This window comes from Gobius niger, assembly GCF_951799975.1.
Source record: "Gobius niger genome assembly, chromosome: 3".
NCBI lineage: Eukaryota > Metazoa > Chordata > Actinopteri > Gobiiformes > Gobiidae > Gobius > Gobius niger.
The window spans coordinates 20,707,432-20,719,783 of record NC_136854.1 but is presented as its reverse complement, the minus strand read 5'-3'; the positions used below and the strand labels follow the sequence as shown (position 1 = coordinate 20,719,783).

At 40.0% G+C, this 12,352-nt stretch overlaps 2 protein-coding genes across 2 annotated transcripts; one reads left to right on the top strand and one right to left on the bottom strand.

Moving 5' to 3' along the window:
* Positions 1-599: 599 nt before the first annotated feature.
* adra1d (adrenoceptor alpha 1D) lies at positions 600-6,874 on the top strand. Its single transcript, XM_079553084.1, has 2 exons — positions 600-1,962; positions 6,103-6,874. The coding sequence occupies exons 1-2, from the start codon at positions 1,014-1,016 to the stop codon at positions 6,648-6,650; spliced, it is 1,497 nt and encodes a 498-aa protein (XP_079409210.1). The 5' UTR covers positions 600-1,013; the 3' UTR covers positions 6,651-6,874.
* A 3,847-nt stretch (positions 6,875-10,721) lies between these two features.
* LOC306961041 (5-hydroxytryptamine receptor 4) lies at positions 10,722-11,776 on the bottom strand (the record flags this gene model as incomplete). The annotated part of the gene is made up of 1 exon (XM_079553649.1): positions 10,722-11,776. The coding sequence occupies one exon, from the start codon at positions 11,774-11,776 to the stop codon at positions 10,724-10,726; it is 1,053 nt and encodes a 350-aa protein (XP_079409775.1). The 3' UTR covers positions 10,722-10,723.
* Between the last annotated feature and the right edge of the window lie 576 nt (positions 11,777-12,352).

The following is a 12,352-nucleotide window of genomic DNA, read 5'->3' as shown; positions in this document are numbered from 1 at the left end:
ACAGACGTGTAAACATGCTGGATTATAGCCACAAGGCTAACTTACATCCGTTAATACTCAGAATTACTCAAATTGCACAATTTCTTGTGAGAGCTCTTTTAGGTGCATCATAAATGAAGATTATGCTTTATTGATAGGCTTGTGTCAGTGTTATTGGTGATTGCAAAAGATAGTAAGCACTTAATAAATAAATAAATATGTAAATAATAACTTAAATTCCCGTTCTCATTTTTGGCTATAAGAGGGTTCTTAACTTTTCTTTTTTCAATATAGCCTACGAATTTTATGTATGATCTTACAGTGTTGAAGTTTCAAATGATCATATGCTTCAAGTACAAGGTACCAAAAGCAATGACAAGAGTTTTACCCTGGCACTGTTTTTTCCCTGGTACATTATTATTTAGTAAAACGAAACAGACATAAATTACAGTATGGAGCAACAAAACCCAAAGTCAGTTCCTCTGATCGTTTGTAAAAAAAAAAAACGTTTTAAAATTTCACAAATAGCCTACACACACACTTCTTCTCGTCTTTACGTGTTAATTAAAAAAAAAAAAAAAAATCCCCAACCCACTTTTCCTCGATCCTTTTTCCTGGGGCTTCAATGAGTGCCTTTCTATCAAATAATAATGGAAACTACACCTAGCTCACTCACTGAGCACCCACCGTCACCGGGGGATTCATAACCTGCAAATGAGACACTCATATAGGCTCAAGTCGCGTCTGAATGAACGGGCTGGAGCACGTGCAGATAAGTGAATGGCGAGGAGGACTCTCTTTGGTGGAGAGGTAGCTATGACGTGTGCGTGAAGGGGGGTGCGCACGAAGAGCACAGACTAGAGGTAGGCTACCAGATCCACACAAGATGTTACGAGAAGTGCACCGAGTTGATGCGGGGTTGACTTTGAAGCTGTTCTGGGATTTCTAACTGACCACATGAATGAGATTGGTGTCGGTGTCAACGATGCTTTCCTGACAAACTTCATAAAACACCTCTTTATGGCGCGTCAACAATGACAAACGCCACATTGCAGAGCGACTGTCAGCATGGGATGTACTTCACCGACGCTGATAATGGGTCAGGTGTATGCGCACCAAATTCTACTGGCATCGTCCCAACGTGCGCGAATTTCAATTTGGACTCCCAAGCGGTTGGCGTCGGGGTTGTTCTGGGCGTCTTCATCCTGTTCGCCATCGCGGGCAACATCTTGGTTATCCTGTCCGTGGTGTGCAACAGACACTTGCAAACTGTCACGAACTTCTTCATTGTGAACTTAGCCATGGCGGACCTGCTGTTGAGCATCATTGTCCTGCCCTTCTCTGCGTCCCTGGAGGTGCTCGGGTGTTGGGTGTTCGGACGCGTGTTCTGCAACATCTGGGCGGCCGTGGACGTCTTGTGCTGCACCGCATCCATCCTCAGCCTCTGCATCATTTCCATAGACCGCTACATAGGAGTCAAGCACTGTCTGAAGTACCCAAGCATCATGACGGAAAGGAAAGCGGTCCTCATCTTAGTTTTGGTGTGGGTTCTTTCCATCGTCATCTCAGTATGTCCACTCTTGGGATGGAAAGAGCCGCCTCCAGTGGACGAGAGCGTTTGCAAAATCACCGAGGAACCCGGTTACGCGCTCTTCTCCTCTGTCTTCTCCTTCTACCTCCCGCTGTCCGTGATCCTCTTCATGTATTTCAGGGTGTACGTGGTGGCCCGCAGCACGACCAGAAGTTTGGAAGCGGGCGTGAAGCGCGAGAGGAACAAGACCAGGGAAGTGGTGCTGCGCATTCACTGTCGCAGCATGCTGGAGGACAGCGGCTCCAAAAGCAGCAAGAACAACCCGTTTGGAGGGTCGCTGTCAGTGCGCCTCATGAAGTTCTCCCGGGAGAAGAAAGCAGCCAAAACGCTGGCCATCGTCGTGGGAATGTTCATCCTGTGCTGGCTGCCGTTCTTCTTCGTTTTACCGATGGGTATGCATTTTTATTATTGAATTATATTACAGCCTATTCAGCATTGGCAGCACAATTGTATAGAAAAGGAATTCATTCAGGCAAGTGACACTTTAAAACAATTAAAAACCTGAATCAGACTTATATTATATTATTAAGAACTCTATACATCAGCTCCATACAGCTTTAATGCTTAGTACAATAAACATATAAGAAAAATCATAAGGCTAATAACATCCTCAAAGATGCTAGTTTATCAACATGTCCATTGATGTTTTGCAGGTAAAACCAGGCATATGTATTTATGTATTTCTTCATTTGGTAGGGACAGAATTCAGAATTCAAACAGAATTCACAAGTGGACATCGGAAGGGAGTGGCAAGAGAAGCAAAAGAACGCTTTAATGAATGACTATCCTACACATAAGCTAAGTGCTGTGAGAGCTGCAATCATTTTTATAAATGACAGTGACAGCACTCAAAGAATGTACAGAGTGCACAGAGACGATTTAGAGAATCCATTTTAAGTTGCAAGCGCAGATTTTTGTACGTGAGCCAAATCAGGGGATGAAGCCTTACCCTGCGGGGTCCAGTGAGGATTTTTTTTTGGGGGGGGAATCAACGGCAAGTTCCTTACAGCCCTCTCTCAATCATGCACATGTGGATTATAGGCTATCTCACTTAGCAGAAAGAGACAGAGAGAGAGGATATGTAACAGACAAAGACGGGGCCCTGAAAAAGTTTAAGCTCATGGCCCATTTTACTTTTATGTGGTCCGGTATGGCTCAAGAGCTGCTGTGGATGTGTGTGAAATAACCGTCAGGCAGTTGTTAAAGTCAAGTGGTAGAGGCAGCAGAGACAGATAGATGAGGGGAATATCTGTAGAGGCAAAACACAGAGCATTATGAAAAAATGAAAAAAACTAATTGGTCATTATCATTTGCAAATGGAGAAGTGCAGGTTTCATTACACATTTCAGCAGAACTTGGATTTTCTTGAGAGACACCAGGAGCCTATTTTCAAACGGCCAATTGTGTTTGTAGTGTGACAGCCACAGTTGACCCAACGTTTGCTGTCTAAACTCTCTAAAGGTTGTGTTAAAGTTTGTCAGAATAATTACTTACTGACTTACTGTTTTGGCTTCAGGGAGCATTCGTTCATGCCCAGGCTTCATGATTAAAATAGGATACACGCCACTACAGGCTTATGCGAGTGTGCGTGTATATTTGCAAGGCAATCTCAGTGGAAAATGGTGATGGGGAGGTAAAATGAAAGAATAAAGGGCTTTTACATTTTTCATGGCCTCAAACAGAGCGTCTCGGACTGTCAATTGCTTCACTCCTGACTACAGTAATCTTGTGCCATTTAAGTCCACTGATACAAGAACATTCATTTTGATTGGACTAATGGAATAATTAGGCTTTTGTTGTTGTTGATTTGAATTTGACTGTGAGGATGACATTTGCACAGTTTGTTTTTTGTCTATACTCAGCCTTCACTGAAATATGTAGCGAAAGAAAAAGCAATTATCTGCAGAGTAGCAAATGGATGAAATGGTATAAAATTTGCATAAAACACCATAAGAGCGCCCAATTTGAACGCCCTTAAAGCACATAAAGAAATGTCTGCTTGTGCTGCTAGACAGACAACTGCTGAGCAAAATGTCTGTACAAACCTCCCTGTAGGATATTCACAGGTTCCCCCCAAAGCCAGGATTCATTTTAGCGCAGTGTCCAGTTAATGTAGTTTCTATGTCCAGTGTCAGATTAATAAGGAATTAAAGAATTAGACAAACTGATTAGGATTGTTTGGGTGCACTGTTTTTCCTAAGCAGACTCATCTAATGTATGACCAGAATTTAGTTTTAGATTTAGAGAAAAATAAATAATGATAATACAGTTTAATCAATATATCTTTTGTTAACTATACAGTTTGTTTTCAATCAATGAATCAATCAAACTTTATTTATAAAGCACTTTTCATACCGAAAGGCATCACAAAGTGCTTTACAGATTACCACATTTAAAACAATACGCCTGGCACAACCTCCCATATATATATTTTATATATTTGGATTAGATAAATAGATTATTCAGTTAAAAGCTAAGCTAAAAAGGTGGGTCTTGATCCTGCTCTTAAAAACATGAACGTTCTCTGCCCTGAGCTCCTCCTCAGGTCGTTCCAGAGGCGAGGGCCGTAATATTGGAAAGACGCCTCAGCATGAGTTTTTTTGTTGACTTTAGGAATAACTAGGAGACCCCTGCCGGAGGAGCGAAGGGGCCGTGAAGGTTCATAAGGTAAAAGCAGTTCTGAAAGATAAGAAGGACCAAGACCATTAAGACATTTAAAAACCATTAAAAGAACTTTAAAATCAACCCTGAAACACACGGGGAGCCAATGCAGCGATTCTAAAACCGGTGTAATGTGGTCCCGCCTCCTGGTCTTCGTCAGGATACGAGCTGCTCAATTTTGTAAAAGTTGTAAACCTGAGATACTCTTTTTGGGAAGATCAGAAAGCAGGGCATCAGGGCTGATGATTAACATTTCAGTTTTGTCCTGGTTTAGCTGGAGAAAGTTTTCTGCCATCCAGAATTTGATATCTAAAATGCAGTTAAAAAGTGCATCTATTGGCCTGGTGTCATCAGGAGACATGAAGATATATAACTGTGTATCATCAGCATAACTGTGAAAATTGACCCGGATCATATTTATCATTCATTTAAAGTATAAGAAACATCAAACCAATTTAAATTTGTCTCATTTCTTATATGAGGAAAGGCATCTAGTTTCCAGGAGGTAGTGGTATGACCATTTGGTACAACATGTTTTAAAATGCATATAGTTTTTGGTTTCATCCGCAAACAATGCACAATGCATAATGTTACTTTGTTTGACTAACTTTCTTAGTCAAACAAATGCTGTGAATGTAATTGTTGTAGAACGATTATTATTCTCTGGGAGCATGTTCTGAAAGTGAGTGCAGTTTATCAAGAATTAATTGGTATGCACAGAATAACATTGCAGACTGTCCAACTCAATTTGCTGCTGTTACCGTGATGGGAAAGCTAACTGCTGTTGCTATGTTATGACGTCATACGCATAACCTTTGTAATAAAACTTTACAAAAGCTGGAGTTATGAACAAACATTTCCTTTAAAACCCATACCACGTCAGGGCCATGAATCACAACCAAATGAAACTGCAAATATTCATCCATCACTAGGTTGAACATGAGTGTGTGCACGTAATATAATGCCGTGGAGAACATGAAGAAAAGGATGGAAATAACTCAGAAAACTGTCACCGGGTTCAAATGTGTGACTGATTTTTGACTCAAGTTGAAGTCCATGTAAATACAGTACCTCTCATGTCATGTCCTCACATAACACTTTGTATGTTTGTCTATGATGCTCCAATAAGTGTAACCTCGTCTCACCACTTCCAAAATGTTTCAGTCACTCCAACTATGATTTTTACCTGGACTCTCAGCCTGTAATTTACAAAGCCAACTGAAGTAAATATCCAAACTTCCAGCTGCAGTAGGTCTAATCACCCAGTTTGGCATCCAAATCCATTGATCCTGGCTCATGATCTGCAGGAGGGTTCTCTCTGTGATTCACTGCCGCCTCTGACCAGTTGCCACTCTGGTACTGATGTTTGGATCAAACGTTGGGAACCAATTGCAAACAATGACAAAGTCTATCAAAACATATACTATAATTAGAATGTTTTGGCATTTATGTCACCAGATCTAGTCTGCTTCTCAAAGCAATTTAAGCAACATTAACCAAGTAAACAATGTTGGATTTCTGCATTGACCATCAATCATTTTACTCTCATCCTAAACTAGTCACATTGGCCAGTTGAGTTAAGTAATATCGAAGTGGTTTTGTATAAAATAACAAAATTAAACATGGCACACCTATTCAAGGCCTAATTATTGTATTGTATTTTGGTAGTATTATGAACTGCATATAAGAATCATAAGATAAAAACAACCAAACATGACTACTGGTATGTAAAATGTGGATATGAAAATATTAAGTGGCAAAGAGCATTCAAAAGGGCCTATAACCAGCGGTTAGTTTGCAGAACAATGAAAGTCAAGACCTGATGGAATTATATGAGAATAATACTGACATCTTGCGTCATATCACCACAGGTTCTCTCTTCCCGGCACTGAAGCCTTCTGAAACGATCTTCAAGGTGATCTTTTGGCTGGGCTACTTCAACAGCTGCATCAACCCCATGATCTACCCTTGCTCCAGCAAAGAGTTCCAGCGCGCCTTCACCCGACTCCTCCGCTGTCAGTGCCACCGAAGACGGCGGACTCTGCGGCGTTTCTACGGTCAGCGCTGGAAATCCGCGAGCATGAGCGGCGAGCAAAGAGCAGACTTTACACCTGCCTACACTGTCCATGAATCTTATGGCAGTTCTTTGTTACAGAAACGTAAAAGCATCAGGCCTTTTAGATTCAAATCTTGGAGCTTCTTTCCACCGTTGCAAAGGTCGTCGTTTCAGCTAAAGGAAAAAGTAAACAATCTGTCAAATAAAATAAAAGGAGGAACCAGTAAAGGCGCATCTACTGCGGTTGAACGAATCGATAGCGTGGACACAGTCTCTAAGGGCATCTATGCGGGCTGTGAGCAGGGCAGTTTTCCATTCTACGACATGGCCGAATGCTTCAGCCTCAAAGAAACAGACATTTGACTTTTATTTATTTAGCACTGGACAACATGGACAACTTGTAAAGATTGTGTAAATCACGGAATATTACAGAACTGAATCTTGAACAACAAATAAAATACTTTCGGCCAAGATTGTGTGTCAGGAGAGTTTTGTATTCATCGACAATGTGGCAAATTTTCCTTTTATTTCCTGTTGATTTATGGGTTGGAAGCATCGCTCAACAACTGATCATGACAAAGACTTCTTCTTTTTTTCCCCCATTCAACGTATGTAAATTGAAGTACATATGCTAGTTTACAGCTGCTCCCCAGCTGTTAAAAGAACATTTCAGAAGGTGGTTGAGATGGCAACAACGCACAGAGGAATTGGATTTAGTTCATTATTTCAAATAATCATCCAAAAAATTGTGACTGATTGTGACTGAGAGAATAGCACCAGGGATTTATCTATTGATAGAGTATGAATCACCTGTAAGGACATTTGGTTTTAGAAACATGGACAATATACTTGCAACCCATATGTGTCTTAATAAAACTGTTGAATGTACGACTGTCGAAGTGTTCCTATAAAATGGATATGTATTTGTAAATCCTTTGTCAATTCACAGTGTTTCTTTTTTTGGCTCAGTCTTTTGACTAAAATACTCTCGTCCATTGCTTGACAAAATGTTTGTTTAAACAAATGTCCAGCAATATTAGTTATTGTCTTGCTGAAATTGTGAATCATCTTGCACTTGAACACATGAACAAAGCACATTGTTTTTGAATGGTCTGCTTGGATTGCTTATAAATAAGTTAGTTGTTGAAAATACACACACAAAAAGGTATATGGAGTATGAAGTCAACCACCTGAAACCTGAAATCAAAATTGAAAATGTTCCCAAATTATATATTTAGGATGCTTTTCAAGATAAATAATGGTAATAATAACTGCAGGTTCTCGGTTAAAAAAGATTATTTTACTGAGCTCAGAAATGACATCTCAAACCACTCTGTTGACTGTTCGGGGCCAGTGTTAATTTCGTCGACTAAAATATTTAGTCTTAATTTTAGTCAAAGTGTTATTTTTGACGACTAAAATTGGACTAAAACTAAATTAAAAGTTTCTCATAGACTAAAACTATGACTAAAATGTCCAGATATTTTAGTCGACTAAAATGAGACTAAATAAAAATGAAAAGGAGAGACTAAAATCATCCAAACTTCTATTGACCGTCTGAAAAAGCCTCATATCATGTAAATTCACTGCCAAATGAACAGGTTTGTGCTTTGTTCATGTGGAGCAGCTCCATGAAGTCGAGGACCACGATTAAATATGATTATAATTAATATTATGAATATAAGTCGACTAAATTAGTCTTAATTTTAGTCGACTAAATTGACATGCAATTTTAGTCGACTAAAACTAGACTAAAATTGAAAAGTTTTTTTTGACTAAATCTTGACTAAAATTAAATTACATTTTAGTCAAAAGACTAAAACTAAAACTAAAATAAAATATGTTGTCAAAATTAACACTGTTCGGGGCGAGTGTCACAGGACTTGTCTGCTCAGCGTTCTCAAGTCTGGCCATCGGACAGTGGAATATGTTGCCAACAGAGCTGATCACATGTACAAACGGTAACACTTTTTCACACCAGGCCAAAAATTGGCTTCTTACCTGTTCCCACAATGTATATGATTGGGGTGTGAGTGTGTTTTGTAAATGAATCATTAAGAATAAATGAAGCGTCTAATGGTTTTATGCTGTTGGAGGAAATGTCTTATTAATATGTTTTATTTCTAAGACTTTGTTGACATCAGCCTGCCCAAGGATTGCAGGTGGAAATTAAGTGCTACAACCTGGTACAATGCATCTCTCCTTTCTGAAGTTAATGAATACTGTACATGTACATCTACTGTACATCTACTGTACATCCAGCAGATGCCACTGCAACTACATCATTATAAAAGGAAAGCCACAAGAGTCACACGGTTTCAGTAACTTGACAATATAGACAATAGAGTCGGAAATTAATATCAGATATTTTCTAAAACATTTTTTAGATTTTTATTGGAATGTAACACTTTTTTTAATTGTTTTTCTAACATTTTATACAATGTTCAAGCCAATTCATCAAGACAAAATAAATTCATCTGCAAAAGTGTCATTTAATACATTTACAAAATCATTTATTTATAAAAATGAAATAGTTTCACTAATGTGTTTCCTTGAAGATGGAAATCTCTAAATAAACACAACTAATTAGGCTTGAATTTATTTACATTATTAAACAACAAATTAGTAAAATAAATAAATAAATAAAATAAACGCATTAAAGAAGAACTAAGTAACTTGTTTACCTAATGGTAAAACCACCCTTGCAACTTTGAGGCATCCGGATCGGAGACGCAATACACACTAATGGAATCACGAAGAGGAAGCTAACAGGCAAAGCTAACTGCAGGCTTGTGCCACTACAGCAGTATTTACAGCCAAGCTTGAGTGAAAAAAAATATCTCCATTGTGTAATTGGATGTACAATATCCCTCTCTCCCTTTGTCTTTTCTGTCAGCGTAGTATTTACTCTCACGGACAATTAATGAATAAAAATCTGCAACATGCTACAACACCTGCAGTGGCGCTTATGGCCTCTAGGGGCATGAGTTACTTTGTTCTGCTTTAAGCATTGGCTTCATAAATACCATTGGCTTTAGATATAGTTTAGATCAAGCAACTCACAAGTGCCCAATTGCTTTGAGTCACAATCCCTTAAATCACCAGGCCAACACGCATCCAATAAACACCATTCTTAAAGTGACCTTAAAGTTCCAATAATTAAATATTGTATACTTGCAACACCAGTGTGTGCAAAAGATTTTGCCTGACGAAGGCCACTGGCCGAAACGTTGCATTGATAAAGGAACACTGGTATTGCAAGTATACAGTGTGCGAGAGATTTTTCCTGTTCTATGTTTGACCTCTATGCCTTCTCTTACGCACCTGTTTTAAACAAAGAGATGTGCGAAGTAAACGTTCTTCAATAATTAAATACTATAATTCAGGATCCCATAAAGATTATTTGACAATGAATTCATAAAGTTTTAATTTCTTAAAGGAATAGGCCACCGTTTTTATAAACTGAGATATGTTCTTACCTAACCTTAGACGAGTTAATATATCCCCGTCTGGTCTTTGTCTATGCGCTCTGTCACGCAAACGAAGCACATACGCAGCCTCTCCCACATGTCATATAGCTCCAAAAAAGCTCACGATACAAGCTACCAAGCTCTTCCACGTGTTCCCTATTTAAATAAAGTTACGTGAAGTGTTTTCATGCGAAGTATATTTACACAGAAATGTAACATGTCGATTTTATAAGCAGATAAAAAGGGGTACTATATTGTGAGGCGTAATGATACAGGAGCACAGCGTCCGCTTAGTAACTCTTAAAGACTTCCCCCGCTCACTTCCGTCAATAGAAGCTGCGTGACCTGTAGAGAGCCTTTTACAACAAGCAGAACATATATTTTGGGAAAGTGCTGGCGCATTCCTACCTCATGGTAGAGGTCCTGAGTCCTGTGTCGTCGTCCGGGGTGAGTTGGAAATCTGTGAAACATTACTACACTATATACTTTCTGCTTGTTATCACAGCCCGGCACGATGCACGTAAAAGGCATTGTTCACAAGTTATCGACGCTTCTTCAACTGTTCTCTGCTAGCTCTCTACAAGTCACGCAGCTTCTATTGACGGAAGTGAGCGGGGAAGTCTTTAGGAGTTACTGCGCGGACGTTTTGCTCCTGTATCATTACGCCTCACAATATAGTGCCCCTTTTTATCTGCTTATAAAATCGACATGCTACATTTCTGTGTAAATATACTTCGCATGAAAACACTTCACGTAACTTTATTTAAATAGGGAACACGTGGAAGAGCTTGGTAGCTATATTTTGGAGCTATATGACATGTGGGAGAGGCTGCGTATGTGCTTCGTTTGCGTGACAGAGCGCACGGACAAAGACCAGACGGGAATATATTAACACGTCTAAGGTTAGGTAAGAACATATCTCAGTATGTAAAAACGGTGGCCTATTCCTTTAAGTTTTTCATTTCGCTAATCTTTTCTTGTCTGTGACAGTTCCATCCCAGACAGAGCCTGATGGACACAGACTCTACATCCCAGGAGCATGAGAAAAGCTCTTCGAAATGACCGGTTGAAACAGGCATACAGGAAGGGGTTGAGCGATGAGTTGATGTATCCCAGCCACAAAAACACATCCCACAGCACCGCCTCTGTTCTGTATCCTATGAAAGGGTCCACGATATTGACTGTAAAAAACGGCATCCAAAAAAGCAGGAAAACTCCCATTATAATCCCAAGTATTTTGGCCGCTTTGCCTTCCCTTCTCATTGATTTTCGATGTCTTTGTTTCTTGCTCGAATCTCTCCCCACGCCTTCCGCCATCTGGCTCTCCATTGCACTGATTTGCCTGGCTTGCCGCTTGGCCGCCTTGTAGATCTTCCAGTAAGCGAGCAGCATTGTCAGCATAGGCAGGTAAAAGGCGACCACTGACGCGAGGACCGCATAGACTTGATTGACCACAAACACGCAAACATTTCCTGGCATTTGGACATCTACACTTGCAATGTGAAGTTCGAGCATCACGGGCCCAAAGGAAATAAGCATTGGAACGACCCAGCATATGATGATGAGGAAAACAGCTTTATTATTGGTTATCTTCAGGGAGTACACCAAAGGGTTGCACACAGCGTAATAGCGATCAAAAGCGATGCAGCTCAAGTGGAAAATGGATGCAGTGCAGAGCATCACATCCAAGCTCGAGTGAATTTGGCAAAAAAGGGGGCCAAAACTCCAGCACCCCTCAACAGTCCGTATCATACTGTAAGGCATGACAACCAGTCCAACCAGACAATCGGCCACTGCCAGTGAGCAGACGAATGAGTTTGTGGGTGACTGGAGTCTCTTGAAGTAAGCAATGGATAAAACGACCAGGAAGTTGCCCACCACAGTGCAGACGATGGCCAGGGATAGACAGGTGTACAGGGAAACTCGGGATGCCCAGTTTCTTAGCATGGAGCAGGGGTAAAGTTCAACCAATTGAGAGGAGTTGATGCATCCAGGCATCTTTAAAGTGTGATTGGCCATGGTTACACAACAACTGCAAGAAAATATAAAAGTCAATTATGTAGATATCTTGTTTTGTGGAGTGTGGAGCGCTTCTTCCGTGTCTGTGATGGTATCTTAATGCTCCAGCTTCCCTCTTAATAAAACCTACGCAATATACAGTAATAGTAGGGCCAAAAACATCATGAAATAATTCGAAACCTTCCTCTAAATTTTCAGGGGAAATACAAATTTAAACTGCTGCTCAATAAGTAATCCGAATTTCACCTCAAAATATAGTAAAATTGACCATAGTAAGGTGATAACGTATATTGATCTAAAAACCTAAATCGGTGTCTGTTAGTTCTACCTGAAGTAAAGAAGAAAGCTTCACAGTTTTAAAAGTCATATTAAAAAGACACTCACCTGATTTGGGCTGATGTGCTTGCACCTCCTGTTGCTTGTGTACAGACCAGGGTTTGTTAAGGAGGGAAGAGAGGCTTTATGTAGACTCCAGTGAAAGCACGCAAGAGCAACTTCCCAGTCAATGGTCTGCTCCATTGAACACAATTAACACTACATCACCTCCTCTGAATATGTATATATTATTCATGACCA